The 26,978-nt window shown below is 43.9% G+C and overlaps 1 protein-coding gene across 3 annotated transcripts in view; it reads right to left on the bottom strand.

Moving 5' to 3' along the window:
• Positions 1-26,978, bottom strand: part of NFRKB (nuclear factor related to kappaB binding protein) — a 32,312-nt gene that overhangs the window by 3,078 nt on the left and 2,256 nt on the right. Inside the window, exons 4-26 of one of the 3 annotated variants that reach the window (XM_067563941.1) lie at positions 26,281-26,471; positions 25,366-25,567; positions 24,703-24,830; positions 21,762-21,936; positions 20,665-20,766; positions 19,958-20,031; positions 19,062-19,146; positions 18,159-18,339; positions 17,581-17,689; positions 16,937-17,063; positions 16,044-16,109; positions 14,895-14,974; positions 14,762-14,805; positions 13,420-13,480; positions 10,508-10,682; positions 9,638-9,744; positions 9,017-9,140; positions 7,681-7,760; positions 6,670-6,890; positions 6,248-6,527; positions 4,447-4,668; positions 3,055-3,840; positions 971-1,077 (exon numbers count right to left, since the gene is read on the bottom strand). In XM_067563941.1, coding sequence (XP_067420042.1) covers positions 971-1,077; positions 3,055-3,840; positions 4,447-4,668; positions 6,248-6,527; positions 6,670-6,890; positions 7,681-7,760; positions 9,017-9,140; positions 9,638-9,744; positions 10,508-10,682; positions 13,420-13,480; positions 14,762-14,805; positions 14,895-14,974; positions 16,044-16,109; positions 16,937-17,063; positions 17,581-17,689; positions 18,159-18,339; positions 19,062-19,146; positions 19,958-20,031; positions 20,665-20,766; positions 21,762-21,936; positions 24,703-24,830; positions 25,366-25,567; positions 26,281-26,415 — 3,671 coding nt within the window. In that variant the 5' untranslated portion in view covers positions 26,416-26,471. The remainder of the gene's footprint in view (positions 1-970; positions 1,078-3,054; positions 3,841-4,446; positions 4,669-6,247; positions 6,528-6,669; positions 6,891-7,680; positions 7,761-9,016; positions 9,141-9,637; positions 9,745-10,507; positions 10,683-13,419; positions 13,481-14,761; positions 14,806-14,894; positions 14,975-16,043; positions 16,110-16,936; positions 17,064-17,580; positions 17,690-18,158; positions 18,340-19,061; positions 19,147-19,957; positions 20,032-20,664; positions 20,767-21,761; positions 21,937-24,702; positions 24,831-25,365; positions 25,568-26,280; positions 26,472-26,978) is intronic. The other 2 variants (XM_067563936.1, XM_067563949.1) reach the window with 2 other exon arrangements.

The following is a 26,978-nucleotide window of genomic DNA, read 5'->3' as shown; positions in this document are numbered from 1 at the left end:
GACTTAGCTGTGAGTGAGGCACTGAGAGAGACCCCGGCATTCAAGAGTTACTCAGTCACTAACAAACTGGTTATTTTCAGAAGTGGCTGGAAGTGCAAATGGTAATATAGTTCTGACACAGCATACCTGTACTTAGCTAAATGCATAACTGCTGATTTGGTATGGAAGTATTTTTTGCGGTTCTGTGTAGCTCTGGTCGCTGACTGAACTGCTCTTCAGCTGCTAGGAGATGAAAGCCATTGACCTCATTTAACACTGGCTTGAAGTTTTTCATTTGACTATACTGACAGAGGTAGGAACGAATAAGTTATGCCAACATTCACCATGCTGCATGGCAAAAGGAACTTCATGTTAGTCACATGACTGCCACACTGGCAGGTCTGAGGGTCAGCCCTGCTTCTTGTCTGTGGGTTAGTCTAATCAGGCAGTGAGTAATTAAACACCCTCCTAGATAATGCAGAATGCAATTGGTATGTGGAATTTCCTGCCCTGCAGGTGCTGGCTAGAGTGACATGACTAGGATTCAAGAAAAGAAAATGGACTGTTATTTGCATGCTGATGCGATCTATGTTGATGCAGTTACACTTGTGCTAGTTTCTCTAATGTAGATGATGCCTCAGATTATGAATGGGATTAGATACTTCATCAGGTTGATAATTGCTCATATGCAGAGAGCTGAGCTGACAGCTAAGTTCAGAATAGAGAACAAATTTTCCTCCAGAGCAAAGATCTTGAAGGGATGATCTGGAGGTGTCTTCCTCTGGAGTACTGAGCAGAAAATCACATTCAGATCATGCAAGATGGGCATATCCACTCACATTTCCTGTGATTGTGGTTTGCACTGGTGGACTTTAATCCTTTCCAACCTCTATTTCTAGGTTTCCATGAACTTGATCCTGTGCTGGACTTCTCCAGCTCACTTAGAGAGCAAATGGAGATGCTGCTCACTGGAAGGTTTCACATTACTCACTTGGCCCCGAGGTTGCCCTTGATGATGGGAGCAGTCACCACATTCTTGCCTTTCACTGGCTGGCTGATCACTGACAATGGCACTGTAATTCGAGCTGGTAGTTTACCCTAGGGAAGTGGAAGAATATTAGACAATATTGGGATTAATGAGGAGTTTAGTAAAGAGACTGCTTGCACTCCTGGTGTAGAACACAACAATGGTTCTCAGCTTTGCTGATGAAACCTGTGTGTCATTTCTGGTTCATTAAAATGCACTCTATCCACTCCGTCACAGCTTGCTCAACCTTACCGCTCCTCACCAGCATTTCCCAGGGAAGGATTGGTATGTTAACTCTGGTTAACAATTGAAGCCTGGAGTAAAACCACTTATTTAGCTACCTTTACTGAGACATTGTTTTAGGTGCTTAGCTTTGGGCATTAAAACTCAAAAGTGCTGGCATTAACTTTTACTGAATGCCCAGCTCAACACAGGTAGCACCTCATGAAATTCCAAAGTTGACATCATTCCAGGAGGTAAATGTTCCAGAGAGTCCTATCAAATGCAAGAGGTTATATCTGACTGACAAGATATAGAATTTTTTGCCACTACTGTAGTAGTGTAGCTCTGTAGTAGCGTAGGCCCAAAAGCCAGGGCAGTGATGTCTACTACAGTCTGCTGACAGTCAAACAATGAGATCTGAGAGCAATAAGCTGCCCCCATTCACCTCAGTAAAATATGAATGTTGAATTTAAAGATGCAAATTTCATTGTCAAATCTACTTATTACTTCACTGCTGATCGTTTTAACATCCAGGTAACAGGATTGTCACACAGACTGCCTCTCATACCACCCCTGATGCCAAAAACCCCATCTGTATCCTATGCAGCTGCCCAACCTTCAGCTTCTACAACCGTTTCTGTAACAGTTATGCAATTTTTATACAAAATCCTTCAGCATATTAAAAATTCAGCTTTGTAGGGAGCATAAAATATACTGAATTGCATATCAAATTAACAGGATGGGAAACTGCAATGTCTGGATTATTTCTTTCATACTGAATTCAGCAAAAGCCTCTATTTTTCAGTTTATCCAAAGCTGACACAGCATCTCCAGCCTGCTGCCCTGGTGGGCTGCTGAATCCAGAGATCTTGCCACATAATTTCCATCAAGCTTACAGAGTACATGGGGCCTTGCTTGCCATCTGGATGAGGATATTTTGCGGGGGCTGAGAATCAAGTTGGAATCATGTGCAGATAGTTTGGAAACATCAGCATCAAGTCTTCTTCCTGCAGCCCACCTTGGCTCTGGATTTTGTCCAGACTAAGAATATCTATTTGGGACAGGGTTGGATGGAAAAGACTATAAATTACAGCCAGAGATGGGTTATCCTTAGAACCAGTTCAGCAGATTCGTCCTTAGTCTCTTGACTCCCTTTTGTACCTTTTCCCATCACCATTTGTTATAGATGACTGGCACATTTTATAAACTTGTATCCACTTTTCTACAGCTGAGCTCACAGGTGGGGTAGATAGATCTGTGAGATCCCATTATTAGAACAGTTCTTTGTTGAGATGGGAGGAGGAAAGTCAACTCAGCTCCCTCTTCTCCATTCCCCTTGTAAAAGGAGCTCTGCCAACCTCCTGACCCCTAGTTTGGAGCCGGGATGGATCAGACCCCTCCCACCTCTTTAATTCTTACCCCGCACACTTAGCAAACATCAGTAAGGTACACTGGCTTACCTCCCTTCGGGCACAAAGCCTCACTTCTCCTTACATACCTCTGAACAGAGCAGCTCTAGGATCCACAAAACCTTCCTGCTTCACGGCCAACTCTAACCGGCTCCTGGCCTGAGGGAGGATTGGGAACCAGCAGTGGGGGCAGATGGCCTAACTGAAGCTGCCTCCCAGTGGCCAGCAGCCATCCCTTTCTGGCACAGAGGTTCCTAAGGAGGCTGTATAACGTTTGTGAGCTGGTTAGCCCTTAAATGCCCCATGCTTTAAGATTAGCTAGTGCCCTAATTGATAGGGATTTGGGATATTTCAACAGAAAGCGAGAAAGACTATCCCTTCTAACCCCAGCCACAAGGGACAGCGTGAGTTACTTACTGCCTGGGATGTAGATACGACCGTAGTGCTCACCGGTACCTGCCGCACAGCAGTGGCTCCTGCTCCGATGGTTATGGGAGTGCCAGCTGCCCCGGAGGCCACAGCAACTGCCTTGGACACTGCGGCAGACATGGTTGGTAAAGAAACAGCTGAGGTATGAACTGTGCCAGGCACACTCACTGCAGAGGAAGAGGGCACTTGCTTGGCATGAGTGGCTACGGTAATAGTTTGCCCCGCTTTTGGTGGCATAACCCCCAGTCCTTGCACAATTCTTATGGTGGCAGCAGGCTTAGCCTCAGTAGATGCCACTGTGGTAATGGCTTTGCCCTTCTGGTCTGCCATAGTCACACCCAGAGCAGGCATCAGTCTGAAAGCTGAGCTAGCAGACTCTGCAGTCTTTAAATCGGGTGTCACTTTAACCACCGTGGTCCCAGCGGGGCTGGGAGAAGCAGAAGTAGCTGTGCTAGTCTTGGCTGGGGAATCAGCAGACTGGACAGGATTGGATGTCACATGCAAAGTTGCAGAGATGCCTTTCCCACTAGCGCTGCTTCCGGCGGCTGCTGTGAAGAGATCCTGGGTCAGTTTGACTGTGGTGACTTGGGATTTAGCGAGGGTGGCCATCATGTCCGGGGTGATGCGCAGCACAGTCTGTCCCTTGGCATCAGTTGTGATGGAAGAGGGAGGCAGGCGCAGCACATCCTTGCCTTGGATCCGGAAGTTAGTAGCTGTGAGTGGGATGCCACTTCCAGGCTGGGTCTTCATGCCAAGTTGCCCTGTAATAGCCACCTGGAAGACCAAAGAGGCACAGTTATGTTATATCCAGACAGGAAATGGCCCGAGACGCAATCAGACACAAATAAAGCTTCCCAACAGGCTGATATTACTCTGCATTTGCTGCTCTTCTTCCCTCGTCCACATCAGAAATGAACCAATTCTCCAACAGGTGCCAGAGAGCACAGTGTTGCTGGAAATGGTGTGGTTGACTCATTAGCTGGCATCTCTTTCCTGTCCTCACACACCATACAAGAACTTGAGGGCCAATAGATACCAAGTTTCCTCTCAGTCAAGCTGAGGTGGGGAATATCCAAGCCCATTGAGCTAGTAATCAATGGGATCAGAAATATTCATTTGGTGCCTGCATGTTCCACATGCGCAAATTCCACATCTGCGCTTGCAGGGTCACAAAGTGCATACTTTGAAGTTGCAACTGCTACACTGGAATTTGAAAACATGGTCCAAATATGGCAAGCCATCAACTGCCTACAGCTGGATGGGCAACAAACCCTCTAGCAGTAAGGGAGTTGATGTAGTTTTCCACTAGCCTTTCACATCTGGAAGGCTACAAGAATAGAAAAGCGAGTCACAGTCCAGTTCCCCATTTGTGCCTCTCACCTGCTTGATGATATTCTGGCCAGCTACGTTCTGGATGACAGTGGTGGAAGAGGAGGAGCTTGGTGCAGAACTGCCTGGAGAGCTGGTTGCTGGTTTTGCCGTAGAGCTGGGTGCTGCAGAGAGTGCTGTCACAGTGATACCTGCCTGTCCTGTGACAGATGCTCCTGGCCGTTGCACCTGCACTGGGCTGGTTTGTGCTTTCACTGGTACAGTCATAACAGCCTAATGGAAAAAATGAAGGCAAAAGACGCATGGTCACAAGCAAGCTATTCACCTCCTCCCATTGTGCCCTTCTCCCACTCACTGTCCAAGAGGTCTGGGACCCTTCTCCCTGACCTAACCCATATATGCCTTCACTCTCCACACCCCTGCTTGAAACTATTCTTTAAGGAGGCCTACAAACATAGCTACCCCAAACCCTTATTGGCAAAGGTGCCCATACTGGCAGGTACAAGATTGAATGCATGTAGTGGCTTGTGTTAGAGTGTCACTTTTTCCTTGGGTAACAGATTCTGAGTAGATTAATCCATTCTTCCAAGGGCCCTGATAACACTATAAAAAGTCACATGGCTCTCTTCACAAGAATAAGTGTCAACCCTGCTGACCTGGCCAAATTCAAACCAAGGATATTTCATGTTGCTCGCCAAAAAAACAACCCCGTAATTTAAGAGGCGTTCTCTTCCACATATCCTGTCCCCAGATGCACTCCCTTCTGTCCAAGCCAACATCTTCTGCTCTCCCCTGACACTTCCTCAAGGACATCCTGCTACTCTCTCATTTTCTGCAGAATTGAGTTTAACATCCTTCCTTCTGATCCACTTTCATTCTCTATCTTCACTGATCCTCCATTAACTTCTGTCTCCCCTGCTCACAACCTCATTTTCATTGACTCCTCTCTCCCCTTTCCCCCTATATCCAGTTTCTTTGCTAAATCCAGTTACCACATCTTCATTATGACAGTCTTTCCTTTGCCTACCATCCCCATTGCTAAAGCATTTGGCATCTCTTGACTTGATCACTTAGTAATAATTTGTATTGCAGTAGCATCAAGCAGCCTGAGCCAGGGATCAGAGCCCTATTGTGTTAGGTGCTGTACAAACAGAAAAAGACAACTGTCTCCTGCCCCAAAAAGCTTCATCACTCATCACCATAACCATCCCCTCTCTGGCCTCCCATTTCTCATCTCTGCAACCTCCAGTTTAAACCAAATGTTGCTGCTAACCTCACCTTCCTCTCCTGCCACTGAGCACGTCAGCCATATTTAGTATGAATCCGCTCACGGACAGGAAGCCACTTACTGCATTAAATTCAAGAGTCTCACATAATCTTGTCTCTCCTGCTTGTCTCTTCTCCACTCCATCTTTTCCTATTTTTAGTTTTGTTCATGTACTGTGCTGCCTCCTACTCCTGGAACGGCCTCCCCTCATCTCCACTAAGTGCCTCTTTTAAATCCCTCCTTTAAACCCACTTCTTCCAGGAATTCTTCTCCTCCCAATGCTGTCTCCACTTGCCACCTTTCCCAAACTTCTGCTCTACTTCTTGCCTTCATTTGTCTTGTCTGTCTTAGAGAGTAAGTGTTTTGGGCTTTTCACATGTTTGTAAATTTCTCTGTAAATTAATGGTACCATATAAGTGAGAGATAAATAATAGTAAGAACTGTTGTGCAGAGATGCTGGTCTAACATGGCTGGTGTGTTCCACCTCAGATCTGACTGCTCGTTAGCTGTTGGTAAGTGATTCCTACACATCTCCAGAGTGTTATGGGATCCATTAGGATGAGATTTCCACATAGCTATTCTTACCTGAGGCGGTACTTTCGTTTGCGTGGCTGTAGCTTGAGCACGGATCTGAGGCACTGATGCAGGTGGCTGCTGTTGTGTTACCACTGGGGCTTGCTGAGACACAGGTGGGAGGCTGGACTGCGCAGTGACCACTCGGACCTGTGGAAGTCCCGAAGAGGAGGCAGTATGGCTTACCGCCCTTGTTGGAGGTGGCTGTGGCCCAGCCTGCGTCTGCGCACTCTGAGCTGTGGAGAGCAATGTCCCAAGCTGGGGCATGGGAGGAGACGACACCAAGAGAACGCTATGGAGAAACGGAAAGTCAGTGGGTTAATGAAGCTATAAAGAAAGACGACAAAGGAGACCAACAGTGCCCTTAGCTCACTTGGTGAAGAACCTGCTCTCTGCTGATACTGGAATACACAGGAAGGAAGGGGAAGTATTACCTTTGGCTTGGTTTAGCTGGCTCTGGTCCAACACTTGGAACAGTCTTGCTAACCCCAGAGACCAGGGGAGGTGAAATGGGTGTCGTTGGTAATGCTGGTGTGGTGGGTGTCACTGGAGTCACAGGGGTTAGTGGCAGGCTGGAATCACTGAGGCTCAGCTGGGTTGGCTCTGAAGTGCTGCTGGGGAACACTTTCACCGAACTCTCCTTGCTACTAGATTTCTGCAATAAAAGCACAGTTGGGGGGAAGGTCTTTATGGAGCAGCTCTTTGTGCAGTGATGTTATGGGTGAGACCTTAAAAATGGAGGTACTCTTCTTTGTGTGTGGATGTAAAAGCAGGACCTTGGGGTTACAGGCTCATGATTTCTTCTCCTTCCCAATGGGCACAGGATGACTGCAGCTATTTGGCTGCTGATGCTCTCAGGGGTGACGGCATTTCGGTAGTGGGGGATGTATACAGAATTTTTAGCCTCCTATTTCCATCATGTCAGACAGATCTACTAATCTCATACCTCCCGCTGCCAACTGGCAAGTTTGCTAACTGGAAATAATTTTGCTAAAAAATTATTTAGTGCTAATCAAAAATGCTGATGTGACATCCCTGGAGAATGAAGTCCTATATTTACCCACAGCTCAAGTGCAGCATTGGTAATGGCAGAAGAAGCGTCACACGCTCCATCTTGCCAATGAGCCTGAACCCTCAACCTAGGGAAGGATACATAGTCCCATTTCATTGGCCTTGTGGCTGAGCCCACCACCAAGGATGACCATTAGTGCCAATTGCGGTAGAGATTTTGTAGCATAGACAATTGCCCACTGGGAATTGGACTAAGACTCACCAATTCATTCTATACATGCAAACGTAATTCCAAGAGATGGTAATGAGTTGTAGCTCTATGGACATGGACTGAATTTGAACCAATAACCTCAGGCTGAGAAGCTGTGTCCCACTCTCAAAGCCATCCAAGCCCCCAAATTCTTTGTGCCACACACTTGTACAAGACAACTTACTATCTTGGCTGGAGGTTTTGGTTTCTGCTGAAGAGCTTTCTTGGCCTTTGCTGCAGCAGCTTGAGCTTGGTGAATCCGTTCTGCAAACAGGAACAATTGAGAGACAATCCCCGAATAAAGACAAACTGAAGTAGCAAAGTTGAATAGCCATTCACCCACTCTAGATTCGTCTTGAGACACCACATCAAAAGTTTGTCAGTTGCAAATCAACAAAAAATATATCAGAATGAAAGACCTGAAAGTTGATCCAGATGATGGAAAACCATGTAAAAGAAATGTGCACAAAAACAGACAATTGCACATGCATCTATTACAACTATATGTACATTGATACAGGTTTCCTGCACATGATTCAGTACTTTGCTGGACAAACATTCAAATCTTTTAACTTGGTACATTATTCTGCTGATCAGTGCTCAACAGCTGATGGCATGGTGTCACGAGGACCAGATAGTGAAGTCAAACTGACTATACTAATTTCATTGTCCAAGATGAGCAAATAATAAACAGCATGAAAGGTGAAAATAAGATTTTTTTAAGAAGTTCTCCTTTCTAATAATGTAAGAGATATTTCACAGCTTCCACGACCAGAACGGATCATTATGATTATCTAATCTGACCTCCTGTATAACACAGGCCATAGAACTGCCCCAAAATAAATCCTAGAGAGTATCTTTTAGAAAAACATCCGATCTTGACTTAAAAGTTGTCAGAGATGGTGAATCCACCACAGACCTAGGCAAATTGTTCCACTGTTATGCGTTATTTCCAGTCTGTATTTGTCTAGCTTCAACTTCCAGCCATTGGATTGTTTTATACTTTCTCTGCTAGATTGAAGAGCCCATTACTAAATATTTATTCCCCATGTAGATATCCCTTAACGTTTGCTTTGTTAAGCTAAATAGATTGAGCTCCTTGAGTCTAACACTATCAGGCATATTTTCTAATCCTTTAATCATTGTCATGCTTCTCTCCTTTGAATTATCAGTATCTTTCTTGAATTGTGGATGCCAGAACTGGCCACAATATTCCAGAAGTATAGAGGTAAAATAACCTCTCTACTCCCTACTCAAGATTCCCCCGTTTATGTATCCCGGGATCCCATCAGCTCTTTTGGCCAGGACATCACTGGGAGCTCACATTCAGCTGATTATCCACCACAACCACCATCTTTTTCAGAGCCACTGCATCCCCACTGCTGTATTAACAGGCCAGGACATTTTTAACCTGACACCCACCCTTCCAAATATTCATCTAGGGATTTTAAACAGGACTTTAAAGTGACACGAACAAGTCCAATTCAGATGCTACAGGGCTCCCTACAGCAAGCACCTACCAAACTCCTCTTCACTCCTATCCCGATGCAAGTATATCCACAGTTTGCGTCCGATATCGTATTTCACACAGGGATCTTTCTCATAGTGTAGCCGGTCCAGCGCACCGCTCACAACTGTGTTAACCTGAAAAACAGAACTGACAGTAAACTAAATGTGTTCAAACTTTGCACAACCAATGGCCATGTTGACAAATGGACAGGAATCTGAAGGCTGACCCTATTTGGCATAAAAAGGGAAGCGATTATTAGTGAACCTCATTTGAACAAGGAGGTGCAGCCTTTGGAGAGTACAAGTTACAGCCTATGCTGCTGTTTGTCTACCCAGATCAAGATGGAGTTTCACACAGCTCTGTAGCAAAGATGAGCAGTATTAACTCTGTGGGCCACATTTGGCTTGCTAGCCATATTTTGGCCATTTAGAGCTTAAAGAGGGTGCTGTAGTAGCCCAATGAAATGGTATACAGCTCCCACTTCCACCTCAATAAGCCGCAAGATGTTGGGCATTACATCAGTCACAGAACATTGCCTGTCCTCATCAGTGGATTTTTTAGGAGGGGATGGTGATTTCTGACGCTTGGAAATGGTGACAGTCCCCATATGGACTACTGTCATCCAACTTACTTGGGCACTGGTGACATCGGGAGCCAGGAACTGGGAATCTTTAAGCAGCTCACAGATTTCAGCACGAGTTCCCTCTCCATTAGGAAGGCGGGCCGCAGCATCCCGAACTGAGATAACAGGAAAAACAAAGCTTAGTCAGGGTTCCAGTTGTGAATCTAGGCAGCTGTCTTCAAGCCCTTCAGTTTTTATGACAAAGGACAGCTCCAGTGCAACATGCAGCATCTTCAACCCCTATTGTCCTGGGGGTTGGAGGGACTAACTCAGGGATGCAAGTTCTGGTTCTGGCACTAACCCTCAGAACCCAAACTTTGCAATACAGAGGGCAACAGGTCTGCAAACTAATTTGCAGGTACTCTTCTATAATGGTTTAAAGCAAACTACTTTCACAGCACTAACTTCCCATGTAAATCAATAGAGATTGTTTCAACAATAAAAACCCACAACCAATAAAGACTGTCTTCAAACTTCAGTTACAGGGTGTGGGGCAGCTATGAGTCATGGTGGTCTCTGCCTGCACTGTGGATTAAGCCTTCAGGCCTTCTGCCAGAAAATGTAACTCTGCTTCAAAAAAAAGGCAGTATCATAACACATTCAGGCATGAGTTAAATCCCTAGGGCTCATAGTTCCTAGCAGGCTTTTTCCAAAGTTAAGGGCTCATCTGTAACGGACCAATATTCCTTTCTTCATGGTGCCACCTGGAACAGCCTCCCTGCATCCCTCCAGCTCCTTATTTCAACCCAGGTTTTTCCTTACCTGTGTCACCCAATTCCCCTTTCCTGCTGCTAAGATTTAGCTGTGTAAAGCCCCATGTGAAGCAATCTGTAAGAAAGATTTAAACAAGCTGAACTGCAGACAATGCTGCCACCTTACCAAGAGACAAGATGGTGACATATGCAGGCCTGTCGGATCGCAGGAGAGAGTGCTCCCGGGCTTTGTTCAGCGAGGTCTCCTTGTCAAACACCCCCTTAACAGGACCCACCACCGACTCAAAGCCATGCATGCGGAAGGTGAAGGCCTTGTGGGGCTGGCTGTAACGGTAGCGCTCCTGCATGTGGAGAGATGGGTGGGAATACAGCTCAACATGAGGGATATGGTGATGAAAAAGGTCTTAGCATATTTCACGTTTAGCTACGTATATAAAGAGCACAGCAACTGCTCTATAACTTGGGTGAAATGATGATCATTCTTCATGTTTCAGGGCAGGAGGCAATCACCAGTCAGGTCACGAAGGACCATCTCCTGTGGTTCAATACCATGCACTATAAAGTGCATTAGGGGCTTTTAAGCCTCTCCTTGAAGCATGCAACACAACATCTCTTATACACAAAGGATTATTTTTAATAAAAATGAAATTGTGTTGTGTTTGAAGTGACTAATCTAACAACCAATTAGAGTCAAAGGCTATGTCTACACTGACAGCGGCAAAGTCGCCGCCATCAGATCGACTTATCTGAATCGACTGAGCGGTCAGTGAAGACCCGTTCAGTCGATCCAGAAGTTGACGTACTAAAACCACCTCCTCAAGTGGTGTAGCACTGCGTTGACCGGAACGCGGTTCCCGTCGGTGCAGTGCAGCGAAGACGGCGTGCAGAAGAGAAGCACAGAAGTCGACGGGAGTTATGCAAGTTCTTTGCATACTTTGCGTAACTCCCGTCGACTGCTGCCGAATCGCCGAGATAAGTGTAGACCAAGCCATAGGGAGAGAAATGTGAAGTGTGGCAGAAATTAAGGGACCATCACAAGTGTCAGATCATTTAGAGTTTCCAGACATGAAAGGTGAATTCCACCTGCTTGTTTCCTGCTTTAGTAAATGAAGGGAGTCAGTATAAGTGACAGAAACCACGTTATATCCAGGTGGTGAGGATTCTCACACATATGTATACCCCACCATTCAATCACACCTTAAGTGGCAAAGTAAAGGACTCAGTCCATCCCTTTCATTGACCTTCCGCATGCACATCACACTGCTGAACAGATGCTGAATATGAGTGCAAGTGACTGGACTAGAAGACCTCTCGAGGTCCCTTGCAGTCTTACAAGTCTATGAGGAATACATATGGAAGAGGTGAAGAGAAATTCTCCAAGTGATTGCTTTCTATGATGAGGTGACTGGCTCTGTGGATGTGGGGAAGGCGGTGGATGTGATATACCTTGACTTTAGCAAAGCTTTTGATACGGTTTCTCACAGTATTCTTATCAGCAAGTTAAAGAAGTATGGGTTGGATGAATGGACTATAAAATGGATAGTGAACTGGCTAGAGCATAGGGCTCAACGAGTAGTGATCAATGGCTCCATGTCTAGCTGGCAACCGGTCACAAGCGGAGTTCCCCAGGGGTCGGTCCTGGGGCCGGTTTTGTTCAACATCTTTATTAATGATCTGGAGGATGGGGTAGATTGCACCCTCAGCAAGTTTGCGGACGACACTAAGCTGGGGGGAGTGGTAGATACCCTGCAAGGTAGGGATAGGATACAGAGTGACCTAAACAAACTGGAGGATTGGGCCAAAAGAAATCTAATGAGGTTCAACAAAGAAAAGTGCAGAGTCCTCCACTTAGGAAGAAAGAATCCCATGCACAGCTATAGACTGGGGACCGACAAGCTGGGCAGCAGCTCTGCAGAAAAGGACCTGGGGGTAACAGTGGATAAAAAGCTGGATATGAGTCAGCAGTGTGCCCTGGTTGGCAAGAAGGCCAATGGCATATTGGGCTGCATTAGGAGGGGCATTGCTAGCAGGTCACGGGAAGTGATTATTCCCCTCTATTCGGCATTGGTGAGGCCGCATTTAGAATATTGTGTCCAGTTTTGGGCCCCCCAATACAAAAAGGATGTGGACAAGTTGGAGAGAGTCCAGCGGAGGGCAACAAAAATGATTAGGGGGCTGGAGCACAGGACTTATGAGGAGAGGCTGAGGGAACTGGGCTTGTTTAGTCTGCAAAAGAGAAGAGTGAGGGGGGATTTGATAGCGGCCTTTAACTACCTGAAAGGGGGTTCTAGGGAGGATGGGGCTAGGCTGTTCTCGGTGGTGGCAGATGACAGAACAAGGAGCAACGGTCTCAAGTTGCAGGGAGGGAGGTCTAGGTTGGACATTAGGAAAAAGTTTTTTACTAGGAGGGTGGTGAAGCACTGGAATGGGTTACCTAGGGAGGTGGTGGAATCTCCATCCTTAGAGGTTTTTAAGCTGCGGCTTGACAAAGCCCTGGTTGGGATGATATAGCAGAGGTTAGTCCTGCTTTGAGCAGGGGGTTGGACTAGATGACCTCCTGAGGTCCCTTCCAACTCTAATATTCTATGATTCTATGATTCTAAGTGCACAAGCCCTTAAATGGACTGCCAGCCTGTAAGATACATTGAAACCAACATCTACTTCAAATGTCTGCTATGTAGAATACTTCCCAGTGTGTGCGTGCATGCATGCTCCACTATCTTCAGGTGGATGGAATCAAACCTGTTCACGAGTACATGATAGGTCACCCTCAAATAGCGGGGAACTGCAACATGGATGTAAACCTTAATATTACTGACTTGAAAAGATTCTCTCCTTTATCCCCAGTGGGAAGCACTGGCGTATTTAGGACTGAAAGTGCTGGGCTCTATTCTCAACGCAGCATGGTTAAGCCAGCGGCTGTGAAGCTCGCATGAAGGCAGCACAGATTTATTACAACTGTTCTCGTATTCACTAAGTGATTTGTAGAAGATAGTCAACTCCTGTTCTAAATTATCCTACTTGCAAGCTGACTTTTAAGCAGATGCATGTCGAAACAAAAGTGGATTCTCTCCTCACCTGCTCCTGGAAAACGCGTTTCTCCTCCCCAGTGCTGGGACGGACCACATAGTCAGTCCTTCTGAAACAAAGATTAGTGTCAGTCCTCAGTGACTAGTGTCGTACTGCAGGTCCAAAGGATATCACACAGGACTAGCCATATCCAGCCTATCTGTAAATGCGTCTCACACAGGAAGAACAGATTCTGAATGAACCTACATAAATACAAAGACTTTCATCTTTAAGGATCTCAAAATATTCTCCAGATTGTGTCTATGGAAAAGCAGAGTCATCTAAAGGCTAAAGCAGGGAAACTCCTGGGAGTCAGGAGACTCGGGTTCTTATCCCCAGCTCTGCCAGTAAAATCCTATCTGACAGTGGGAAAAGTTACTCCACCTCTCTGCACCCCAGTTTATGCATAAGTATTTGTACTGGCTCACAACCTCCCTGTGAGGTAGATTTCTTAAAATACAAAAACTGAGATAAGGATAGAAGAGGTGCTACAGAAATGCACAGTATCCGTAATATAGGGATCAACAAAACACTGCTACTGCTAGGATGGAATGAAGCATCTGTCTAACAATGCACAGTCCGACTACACAGAAAGCTACGACAGGAAGCACAGAAGAATCCCCCATTTAACTGAAATGGTAGGGGGAATTTAAGGAGGCAGAAACTAAATTACCCGAGTAGGAATTTGGCCAGCATACCAAACTACCCCTGGGATCTGGAAGCCCATCTGTGTTCTGTAGTGAAGATTTCACGGTCAGAAATGAACTGAAGCTGAAGGAGCACAAAGCAGCACAGAATCCAATTCATGCTCCTGGTGCTATACTGGCTCTGCAAGACTTAGGCTTCGTACACACTTACCGGGAAATTTGGCGGCAGTCGACGCGAATTACACAAGCTATGCAGAGTAGCTTGTGTAACTCCCGTCGACTTCCTAACTTCCCTTTAGCATGCCATCTCCACTGTGCTGTGCCGACGGGAAATGCATTCCTGTCGATGCAGTGCTGTGTCTTTTGAGGAGGTGGTTTAATTGAATTGACTTCCGGATTGATTGAGTGGGTCTTCACTGCCACTCAATGGATCCGGATAGATCGATCTGACAGCGGCGAATTTGCCACCGTCAGCGTGTACATACCCTTACTGATAAAGGCTTGTTTGTGTCATTGGTAAAGTCATCAGCAAAGATCCTGACTAAGTGGCACTTACAGCTGCTTTACCAAGAGAGAGGACAGCATGGGGTAACGGCTGCTCCAGAAGCAGCAGCTCAGGCCCAGCGGCCTGGCGACTGAACCCCACAGCTTTAGCATGCATCATAAGCCCAGGCTTTCAGGCTGCCTCATTGCTAAATACTTACACCCTGGGAATAGGCGTGGTGGCATCTGAGCTGTCTTCATTTTCCTGTCAAGAAACAAAGAGAAAAGTCAGTTTAGCAGTATCTGCTAGTACCTGTGCTATAGCCTGTGCTACAAAAGGAGAGATTGCCTCACCTTGAGAAATGTCTGGTCTTTGGTCTCTAACCAGAGCTGAAAAAGCGCTGCCAGTTCCTTCTCATGGTCTTGGGAAGTGCCTGGTACCAAGAGTCCAAGAGGAAAAAACTGTTAGGAGAAGTTCTTTATTCTTTATATAGCCAGCACCCTCCCGACTCCACATGCTTATCAATTCTTACCTCCTCCCCAACTCTGCAACTCATTCAGCTCCAGGGTAACTTCCACCTATAGAGAAGTCACTCTCCATACAGACCATGACTATGCTAGGGCTAAACACATATAGGCTGTTCAAGAAGCCCTCGTTATCCCATATGAGAGTACAGCAGCATAGTTAGAGAAGACCAGAATGGCCAAGATCCAACTCCCCCAATTTTAGCAATGGAAGGAAAGATTGTGTGGGATAAGTGCACCTGATACTGACAGATGATCCCCACTCAGTGCCCCAGTGAACCCCAGTCCCACAATCCTTGAGCAGAAAATTCCCACGCCAAAATTCTGAAGGGAGTGGAGGAGTACCTTCCTGAGTCCAAAGCTCACAATCAGTTTAAGCCTGCGAATATGAGCAAGAATCACTGTGGTTAAGGACAGGAAGTTTTGCCTGGTGGCTAAAGCACAGAACTAGAAGTCAAGAGATCTGGATCCTATTCTTTGCTCTGCTGTTAGCGTATTGTGACCCTCGGCAAGCGTCTAGCAAGCTGTGCCTCAGTTCCCCCATCTGTAACGACACTGACCTGCCTCACAGAGGACTGAGGAGATTAATTCATTAATGTCTACAGAATACCTTGAAATCTTTAGGAGGAAGGCAATGCAGAAGTGCAAACGTGAAAAATGTTTTAAGCACGCTTGAAGGATGGAAGTGAAGGTGAGCAATACAAAGAAAGATGCCACATCCCCTCTGGCCACTCATTCTACATAGCTGTCCCATGTGTATCTTTGAGTCTTTATGGACGTTACAAACAAGACTTTCCTTTCATAAATCTTGCAGGTTATATAGATATCTTCCCATACCTGACAGTGGAGAGAGTAGCTGACCACTGAAATAGCTGCTCTTCTCATCTCTCCAAGCTGTAGCAAGTTGGGAAGGAAACACCTGGAGAAAACGTCTGATCTTAACTATTTAGAAAACAGGGTAGGAAACAAATTACCTACCAAGCAATTTCCACTGCTGAGTTTTTTCCTTGAATTCAACAAAGGGGGAAAAGCTGGAAGGCACATCTGCAATAGAAGAGATGCCTTACAAAAGTACACATGCACATTTCTACTACTGTCTTTCAAGCTGCAGTTACTCTCATGATGAAAAATAAAGCATTCTAACAGATTAGGTCACTACATCTTTAAATATGGAGTTGAAAAAGGATATATTGGCAGGTCAGGGTGGCAGTGGAAACCTCAATAGATCAGAACAAAACACTAAGCCTTTCATTTAGAGATTGCCGGTTTGACTCCTGTTCAGAATCAAAGAGACCAGACATTACCATATGATGGCTGCTCTCTGGCCAACATGACATGAATTTGAGAGACATCAGTCAAGTTCCCATTAAAGAATTCACATTGCAAAGACCATCATCACAAATGATACTAACTGCCCTCCTTTTGGAAGCCTCAGGTAAGGAGCTATGGACTGAATGGGCCAGGGACATTGAACTCTCTTCGTGCCAGCAGTGTTGAGGTCTCATATGCAGGGCTAATAACAGAAGAAGCTTGCATAGCCACTACACAGTCTGTCCCTGTTCTGTGGATAAACAGAGAACTTCAGTTCCCCAGGGCTGTCTTTCAGGCACCTCTCACCAGCACTCAGTGCAACACACAATTTTTTAAAAAAGAGATCAGGAACCAGGCTGGGTCTCAAGCACTGAGGCAACAGGATAAAAAAGTGCAACAGAACTCAACGCTGCTGCAGAAACCCCATCAGAGGTGCAAGCAATACTGGCAATGACTCAGTGCTTTTGTGAATTAATTGCTGATTGGGGTTAAAATACAAAACAGCACAGCTTAAAAATAGTAATTCTGTTTGTACTGGAGTTTGAACAAGGGAGTCTTACCTCTGCTGTCACCTGTCAGATACTGCAGAGCAGGTAAAACCAGTTCTGACCAGTTAGGGGCAAAGGAGAACCAACTATTCAGAGTGCTGGCGGGGGAAGACTGCCAATCCAGAACTTTATCCTCAAGCTGAAAAGAAAACGAGATGAATATATAGTGTCTTTCATACAAACTCTAAAGGTTTAATGTATAGGATTAAAATAATATATAGCAGATGGAGAAAGAAAGCGTAGTCAAGAAAGAAACATGCAATCAGCTGAACTGTGATGAGACAAACATAGGAGAAGGATATGTCAGACAACAGAAAATGCAGAGAAGGCTCTTGCACCAATATTAGGCTACATAAGTGGAAAACAAATAGCCCCCCACTGCTCCTCAGCCAAATCTGTAGTTAACATATGAACATTAAGAAAGAGAGAGAGAGAAGTCCTATAGCCAGATGGGTTCAAATTTCTTAGGAATGGTGCAAAAGTTCACTTTTCCTGAGTTTATGAAACGTGTGTTTAAAATGAATAAGGGTATCTACAGTCTAAAGGCTTGTACATTTGATTCTGGGGAATCCCTGATGTGTAACTAGCACAAAATTCCCTAATTTGGCTGAGTCAAGAAAGAGTTCTAGAAGACCTATAAATCAGAAGATCATTACCACAGAAAGACTAGCAGGTCCTTCTAGGAGGAGGATCTCCAGGAGGAGAGAGAAGAAGCTGGAAGAGATTTCATTTACTCCAAGGCATGGCTTGATCTCTTCAAGAGGTCTTTGAATGAAAAAAAAACAACACAAGAATGTTAAATAATTATTTGAGTTTAATATTTTGCTAGCATTTCACACTCACACAGAAATAAGGATCAACACTATACAAGTACATCAGCTGATGCACCACAAGCTGCATAGAACAGAGGCAAGCAATCTCCTTTATGGTTCCCCACAGATCTAGATGGGGGCAGAAGCTCATAACCAAAGCAGACGGCTATGACTTTTCCCCAATAATGATGGAAGAGTGAAGAGCTGCTAAGCATGGGTTAGAACCAGACGTGGTACAGGCAAAGGTTACTCCACAGCTCTGCCAATGAATCTCACCTCCAGCTTGCCTATCCATACTCGTACTAGCTCGGGGAGAGCTGGCGAGAGTATAAATAGTAGTGTCGCTCTGGTAGCGTGGGCAGTGGCGGGATGGTTTACACACGCACAGACACATCCCTATTCTCTTCCTGGAAACCACTTACTCTTCTTTAACAGCTGACAGAGGGATGGGTGACGGGTCCTGAGATATCGGTGGGATCCCATCAGCATTGCTAAGCGAGTCAACCAAATCTTCCACCTCAGATTTAATCACCTTCAACTTCTTTTTCTTCTTTTCTTCCTTTTCCTTCACCCTCTTCTTGAGGATAGCAAGGTCAAACAAGGCTTTAGATAAGAGGAGAAAGAACAAGTCTCAGTGAAACTTCACAGTATACAACAGTAAGGATTTGAAATGAACTAGATACTCTATTATGTATTTGGAAATGTATTTAACATGCATTCATTCTACAACCAAATTATTCCACTAGAATCTGGATTAACTTTTTGGAGAGAGTGACTATTTTTATAGGTGTTTGTATAACATTATGCACACTCCTATATAATAGCAGCTTGCCCAATACTGTTACAAGTCAAGCAGTCAGTGCATCAGGGCACTTATTTCATCTTCTGCATTATTTGTAGATTCCAAGGGAAATCCTCCCCTCTTCCTCAATGTACTGCTCTTGACTAGAGAAACTCTTTAATTGGGGAAAGGCGTGTTTAAAAAATTGATGACATCTGAGATTGGGAGGGCTGGCATATTTACCTAGATATCTAACACCCACATACTGCATTTACCCTCAGCTTTTCTTGTACACATAATCTCCTGGGTCTACAATATTTAGATCCACTAGCCTATCAAGTAATCATTAAACTGGGATTATTTACAAGAAGGAAACTTTTTCAAAACCCAATCTATAGTTATATTTATTTTTACTAATATTATGAACTGTTTATTGCTAACAAAACAGTATTGTAAGTTGATGGACAACAATTCTCCTTTCCTCTGGATAACTGCAGCAACAGAAAGTCCAAAGGGCACATTCCCACACACCCAAGTCACTGACCTGCCAAGGAGCCCTTCCTGCCAGCATTCACACGGGTCATGATGTCATCAAGAGTCAGATCTCCTGTCACTAGGTCAGGGTGGTCCTACACAGGACAAAGAGCAATGGGGAAAGAGGCACAGGAGAAAAAGGGCAAGGTGTTAAAATAATGAAGAGGCCATGGGCAATCAGACACAAATACCTAGAACTTACATGTGGATTGCCTACAGAAACTCAACTTACTGAAGGTGAACTGAGGAAATTACTTTAAACCCTATAGTCCACAAACAACATTTAGTTTCCCCACAGCACACCACTGATGAGCTCCAGGAGACTTCTGCAGAGGTCAGAATAAAGGAAAAGGTACATATCGATGTAGACTTAACTGTAGGGCATGATAAAGGTTAAACTGTAGTTATGCTTTGACAAGTGACAAAGTCCTCATGAATTCCAGATTTATTCTCTCTCTAGGACCCCAGATCACACTGCAATTTAGAACTCAAACAATATTTAAGTCCTGGCATCTCAATCCTGGCACCTTCAGGTACCATGCCTGCAAAGTCATCACTCCCCAACCTTCTGGGATCTGGAAATCCAGATTAATTCTACCTCTTCCATCCTCACAGAGTTGAAAGCCACAACATAGCTGACAATTTTGCTGAGAATGCATGAGGAAGAATAGAACCCCGCTTGCTCTCCCATAGCTGTTTCGACTGCAGCGCTGAAAGAGGTAAAAACTACTCATTGTGAAAAAGACAGAAGCAGATATGACAGATGGGGAGTAGAGGGGCTAAACAAGGAGGGGCAATAAGATATTACAGTAATTTTACCAATCATAACTGCACTATATCTTACAGCTGACAGATAAACTAAAAAACAGAGGTAATCCCCAGCCCCATGCCTCCTAGGTGTCTTACAGGCTGACGTTTCCGTTTCTCATGATGCTTCTTCAGCATCATCTTCAGGTCACTCTCCCCAAAGTCAAGTTTATCTGGAATGAAATAAATCCAAGAAAAACTATTACCAGAATTCCCTGTCAGTCCATTATTACAGTGAACTGAAATATCTTTTCCTCATCCATCCCCACCTTCAGCAACGTGCAAGAGTTAATAGCTAAATTCTACTTGACATCTTGAAATTCAGTCTGTGACCCAACCACACCAGGTCATGAAAATCTTCCACAACACTTCCTTATGCAGCTTTTCTTGGTGGTATATAAGAAGGATGTGTAAGAGGAGTCTGCAGATTTGACTAGGCAGCCCTAGGATTAGCTCCCTTGATATTTATAGTAATACTGTTCAACCAGTATTATGGGGTGCTGCTTTATCTATTAGAGAGAGTGAACAGTGAGCATACACATCACCACAACAGAAAGGAAGGATGACTGTATGTTAAAATATTAGCTTGCCTCAACAGCAGTTCAGCCTTGAAAGAAACCGGAAAGAGTACATCTAGAGCCCTCATGGATCAAGAAGAAAGTGAAGCATTACAAAAGTTTATGTCCATGACATCACTGACTTTCAGAACTTAACGTTTCAGAAGCAGCTGAAGAAATCATCCTTCCTGAATAAGTACTTCCAAGCACCCTCTGAATACTTCACTTGAGCCCTAGCTCAGTTCTCACCTGCTGTTTTCATATCCAGAGTTGACAATGTGGGGATCACTCTGAGGGGAACAGCTGGACTTGGGCAATGTGCTGGAGAATTTGGAAGCCAAGAACTTAGATCTGAGAAAACAGGAAGTAAGCTGTAAATTCAATTTAATTTCTACAGGGATTGCTACCCAAAAAGCCAATTCACTCTATTCCCAGGGCTCAAATGAGTTGAGCCAATAAAACATGAATCCAATATCTACTTTCCTATCAAAATGACACTCTCCTCATCCCCTCACTTCCCTGGCAGCTTTCCCTCCACCAACTGGACTGACTACTTAAAACACCATCAAAAGCAGACCTCAATTAGAGGAACAGTGGTTTAATGGTTAGTCCTGTAGCTGAGTATCAGTCCTAATCCCAGCACTGATATGGATGCAGTGCATGGTTTTGTCCAAGTCATTTCGTCTTTGCATGAATATTTCAGTTCCCCCACTATAAACGGGGACAACAATTCTTATCTCCTCAACAGTGGCATTGTGAGGCACTATTAATAGAAGTTTGCACAGCGCTCTGAAAAATAAGATTGTATTGATTCTTCCTGAAGATAAACAGTTTGAGTATCCACCTGAGTACAAGCTGGAGGACCATTGTCCACCCACTTCCCAAAGTGCATATACACAGGGAAGGAAAACATATGAATTTTAAGTGTAAAAAAAGTGATTATTTCTGTGATGTATATTCCTGTCCACTAAGAACCTGACTCTTAACCCCCAACTCATTTCCACCTAGGCATAAAATGCATCAGAAGGAAATAACTATTGATTACTACCATCTTGGATAGGACTGGAACCAGTAACCTAGAGGAGGAAGTCTGAATTATCAGTTATCCATCAGTCCCCTGAGCCATCCATTGCCCTCTGTAAGACAAGCTTATGTCATAAAAGTACTGAGGCAAGGATTTACTATTCTCCAAGAAAAAGTAAAATTCCAAAGAAATTGGGAAAGTCACTATGTGCAGTTCTGGTCTCAAGACCAAAGGAGTCTTTCAACCGTGTCACTATTTGCTTTCCAGCCTAGCCCACACCCCATTCTTTCATGCTACTCCTGGAACACACTAGCTAAATTACCTTCTTCATCAGATGACAGAGTAGTGTCTCCACATTCCTCCTTCACCTCCCGCAGAACCTTCAGGTAGCGCTGATGTGTCCGTCGATCCCGTTCTTCTGGGCCGCATGGAGGTGATGGGTGTTTTTTTTTACGGGTCATATCAGGGCCACCCTTCCTAGCCAGGTCCAGCAGGTGCTGAAGTTTAGAGACATATGTTCAGCACAGGGATGCAGAGTCCAACTTTGTGGGGAATATGAGTATCTTACACCCAACTACAGGTCAATGTAATTAATTAAAAAATTCTAACATTTACCATCATTACAGAGTTGTTGGCATCATCTACCCAGTTCTTTATAAGCTAGTTCTAACAGCATGCCAGTATTTAGTATGCAGGCAATCCCAAGAAGTATGCCAGTACGTAATGAAGGGGCAGTCTAATAACTAATTGTATTCCTGTATCGCTCTCCATTCTCTTTACCCCTTTCTCTCATTCTGTATGATCCATTTTGTTAAGTACAGCCTACTCATTGTCCTGAAGTGCACCTGAAGAGGTTAACACTCCATGAAGCTTAACGTAGATTTGGTACACTGGCTTCAAACAAACGGGAGGAAAATAAATTTCAAAATAAAAATAAAAGTGGTTTAACTCTTAGGACAAAAAAGAGGAGATATTTGTCCCACACATAAACCCCACCGCTCTGCTCCTATTCCCATCCCCTTATGAGCAATGTAGGAGCTCTCCTCCCGCTCACTAAGTGGAGCAATTCAGTCTCCCTGGCTATCTAACCTTCGCCAGAAGCCACCATCATGGCATGGAGCCCAGTAATTCTATGCCTCCAGCCTAATTGCTGTTGTGACATTTCCTCCCTCTGATTCCTGGCCTAAGGGACAGGCAGGATGCTTCAGAAGCACAAACTGAGGGATCTTCCCAGTAGAGCAGGGTAGGAGTGGCCCTTCCAGGAGGTTCACTCAAGCTGGAGCCTCCAAGGTCAGCTTCTTCAAGAGAGAGTGAAGTTTAACTGGTGTCTGTAAAGTGCTTTAAAGGTACATTAAAGGTCCAGAAGTCAGGTAGTTAATTAAGACTGCCTGAGAAAGGTGAGGCTATTGACTAACAACAGAAGTGGCAACCTGGTAAAATAAATGGTTTACTTGGAAGTCAGTTCCTCTTTCCTTACCTACCAAGAGATTCAAGTTTAGGGTTCCGGATTTCCCCTGCTAAAGGATATGGCATCAGTAACAGTCAAGTGGATAGGTTTAGGTTTTTATGACCAGTTACAAAAGAAACAGAGGACACTGAACTCAATCTCAGCATGAGAAAAAAAAGTTAAGTCTTCAAATAACATGAGCAGCCAGCTTCACTATCTAATGTTTAATATGGTAGTATTATTTTTAATGAAGGTTACCAAGTTGAGAACATTATTATATTAAAAAATAACCTCAAAGAATGCTTTACTGCGCTCTCAGTCAGATACATTTAGAAGCTAACATACTGAAGTTTTAATGAAAGCAGAATGCAGAATAATGGTTAGGGCAGAATATTTGGCAGTCAGTACTAGTAGTTTGCTAGCACAGGGGACAAGAAGTCAGTACTGGGAATTGACTAGCCCAGGGAGTCTGAACTCATTGGTTCTATTTCCAAATTTGCCACCAACACCACATAATATTGGAAAGTCACTTAACCATCACTTTACCAACCTGTAAAATGAGAATACAGTAGAACCTGAGATTTCGTAACTCTGAACAAAACATTATGGTTGTTCTTTCAAAAGTTTACAACTGAACATTGACTTAATACAGCTTTGAAACTTGACCAATGCAGAAGAAAAATGCTGCTTTTAACCATCTTAATATAAATGAAACAGTTTCCTTACCTTCTCAAATCTTTTTTTAAACTTTCCATTTTTTTTAAATAGTTTATGTTTAATGCAGTATTGTATTGTATTTGCTGCTGCTTTTTTTTTTTTTTTTGCCTGATTGTGTACTTCTGGTTCCAAATGAGTGGTGTGGTTGACTGGTCGATTCATAACTCTGGGGTTTGTAACTCTGACGTTCTACTGTGCTTATTGTGTTGTGACGGAAGACGGGGGCAGGAGAGAGGCTAAGAGATAAATATAGTTGGTCTCTATATTTGGCCCTGGTGCAATCGCTGCTGAAATACTAAGTCCAGTTCTGGTGCCCACAATTCAAGAAGGATGTTGATGAATTGGAGTGGATCCAGAGAAGAGCCAGGAGAATGATTAAGGATTAGAAAATGCCTTACAGTGATTGATCTTTTTGAGTCTATCTATTCACCTTAACATAGGGAAGGTTAAAGGGCAATTTGATTACAGTCTATAGGTAGCTACATGGGGAACAAATATTTAACAATGGGCTCTTCAATCTAGCAGAGAAAGGCGTAACAGCCCAATGGCTGGAAGCTGAAGCTACACAAATTCAGACTGTTGGTAAGCCATAAATTTTTAACATTGAATAATTACCTACTGGAACAATTCACCAAGAGTTGCAGAGGATTCTCTATCACTGGCAATTTTTAAATCAAGATTGGATATTTTCCAAAAGATCTACTCTAGGAATTATTTTGGGGAATTTTTATGTCCTGCATTATACAGGAGGCCAGATGAGATGATCACAATGGTCCCTTCTGAACCTGGAATCTATTAATTGTTTATAAAACAATGAAGTCCTCAGGAAAAAAGAGGTGCTACATAAAAAAGTGAAGCACCTATGCAGTTTCAGCATAAGATAGATACTTATCAAGTAACTGTGTGAGCATCCGGAATCCTTTCATCAACTCTACATTTAGGTACCAACCAAGCCTAAAAATCAAAACAACTTCAGTATTTAAAAAAAAAATTCCAACAGGAAATTGTGGCTACACAAACACCACAGAATTCTTTAACAAACAAAGATAAACCATGTTCTTCGTGTAATGCGTCATCACTGCACCCTGATGGAACTTACATTGCGGGAAGCAAGAATCTGCTTGAGCAGTTGGTAGAAGTACTGCTGCTGGGAGCTCAGGTAGCGCTTGTACTGGGACTTGAAACAGAGCTGCCGGTATTTCACAACTTCAGGATTAAAGTGCCCATCTGCAGAAAAGAATAAACATTGTTTGGACTTTCCTTAGCTGCAAGCTGAGAAGAAAGCTTTTTTAAAAGTTTGTAGTTGATTTTCTCTACCCAGATGCTACAGTAGCCGTGACCTGTTGAAAAACTAATTATAGTATCAAGGAGAATACATTTCTCAGGAGTGACATGGCTTTGCTGTTCTAGGTCAGAAGATCAAGAGTTCTTGTCATGTTACAGTGTCCTCTGAGAAATAAGTCTGTAGGTCTCAGCAATCAAGTGTTCACATAAAAAAGGCACAGTTGGCACTAGCTGATGTCCTGTCGACAGTGTCAGCAAACAGGTCAAAGACTGAATGGGACAAGCAGACCAAACTGGGGGTCCTTCCAGGTTAGAGGTGAAGCACATTGACAAAGCAGTACGTGGGGCTCTCCATGTTGTACCAAGTATGTGAATAAACGGAGCTTCAGCCTCCTGGGCTATCAACCTGCCATCTTTCACCAGATATACATTCAGTAAAAAAAATTAAAAGTTAAAAGCAGAATGAGCTGACACTGACCCCGGAAGAGTTTCTGGGCAATGTGCAGTGGGTTTCCAAAGCGGAAGCTCTCTCCACTGAACACAGCTGAGATGAGCTTGTTCTGGTGCTCTGTGTTGTTTTCCGGGAAGTGAGGCAGGAACTTTTTTAGATGGTCTCGCTGTGAGTCTGTCAGCACCTCCTGCCACGTAGATAAGCTGACAACTTCAAAAAAGATCTCAGGCTAAAGGAGACAGAAATACAAGAATGAAGCAAAATGCCTTCCAGCATCTTTAACAAATCTTTACCCCTCTAGGCTTTCCATGGTTAAAGTCAAAAGACACTGTCTGGTACAGATTATGGAAAATGGTCGTCTAAAACACTGAAAGGTGGACATATTAAAGGATTCCAGTCATGAGGACTCGTAATGCACTTGTAATGGAGAGAGAGATCAGGAGATATAAAAGGAACAGAAAGGTGTTTTAATATTAGATCTGAGAAGAGATTGAGAGTCACTAAGTTTATTTAGATAAGGAAGAGACTAGGGAAAAAAAGGGGGCTTTTAAAACAGATTTGGCTAACATGACTTGAAACAGCACTCAGCACCTTTACAATCATGTTTAGCTAGTTATGTTGTAATCTAGGAGGGAGACCAGGCTACCACACAACCAGATAACACAACTGATAGCTGTTAAAACTGTATCTGTACAGGTGAATGGGGGAAAAGGGGCCTCCCAATTGTGTTAATCTAACCAGATTGATTCAAATTGATTTCAAAACCCCCTTCCTTCAGCAGGATTTGTGACACCTGGGGATGTTACACCCCTTTGCTTCCAACCGCTCTGACTTTCCTCTGTGAAACAGTGAGAATAATACCCACAACCTCCTTGTGAGGTGGGTAAGTAGTTATGTTTGTCAAACACTCTGGAAATGGGAAATGCTCTTATTATTACTCACATCCTCTAGGAGGTCCTCTGGCAGGCTAACTCTTGTTGCTCCCAGCATGCAGTCCTCCATGATCCGTGTGCCATTTCCCTCCCCACATGGTCCCAGCTCCAATGGGTCTGTTAGCATGTGGTCCAGAGAATCCATTCTTCACTGTCCTCTAAGTCCCTGAACAAAAGAAATTATCATCTACTGGCATCAACCTGCCAACAACAAAGTCCAAAATTCTCAGGTACAACTGAAGGTGACTTAGCTTAGTGTTTTAGAATGTACAATTTGAGGAAGAAATTGTTTTAACAGAATCATTGCCATGTGAATTTACTAAATAGTGAAACAAACAATGCAGACCTAACAGAACTACTAGAGACTATCACTGTTTCAAGTGACATACATGCATGCACGCACACAAAGTATATATAAAAAAACCCTGGGAAAAGAGAAATGGACATTAGCTGATTTATAACCATAGTTTAAATTTTTCTTACCTGTGCCACTTACAACACTTTCAATTGTTTGCATTCTTAATAATTTACTTTTCACTATTCATGTGATTTATATTTTGCCTGTCACTAAGCTTTAATAATAAAGACAAGCCTGGTCAACTTCACTTTGAGTCTCAGGCACTACATCAATGCTGCAATATTTGGGATGACAAACTGTTGAGGAATATTTAAATCCAAATTTTAAAAAAAGTTTTCACACATAAATTT

Source organism: Emydura macquarii, unplaced genomic scaffold (assembly GCF_026122565.2).
Source record: "Emydura macquarii macquarii isolate MOO-44397 ecotype Brisbane River unplaced genomic scaffold, CSIRO-AGI_Emac_v2 contig_312, whole genome shotgun sequence".
Lineage (NCBI taxonomy): Eukaryota > Metazoa > Chordata > Testudines > Chelidae > Emydura > Emydura macquarii.
The sequence above is the reverse complement of the archived record's forward strand: the minus strand, read 5'-3'. Positions and strand labels throughout refer to the sequence as shown.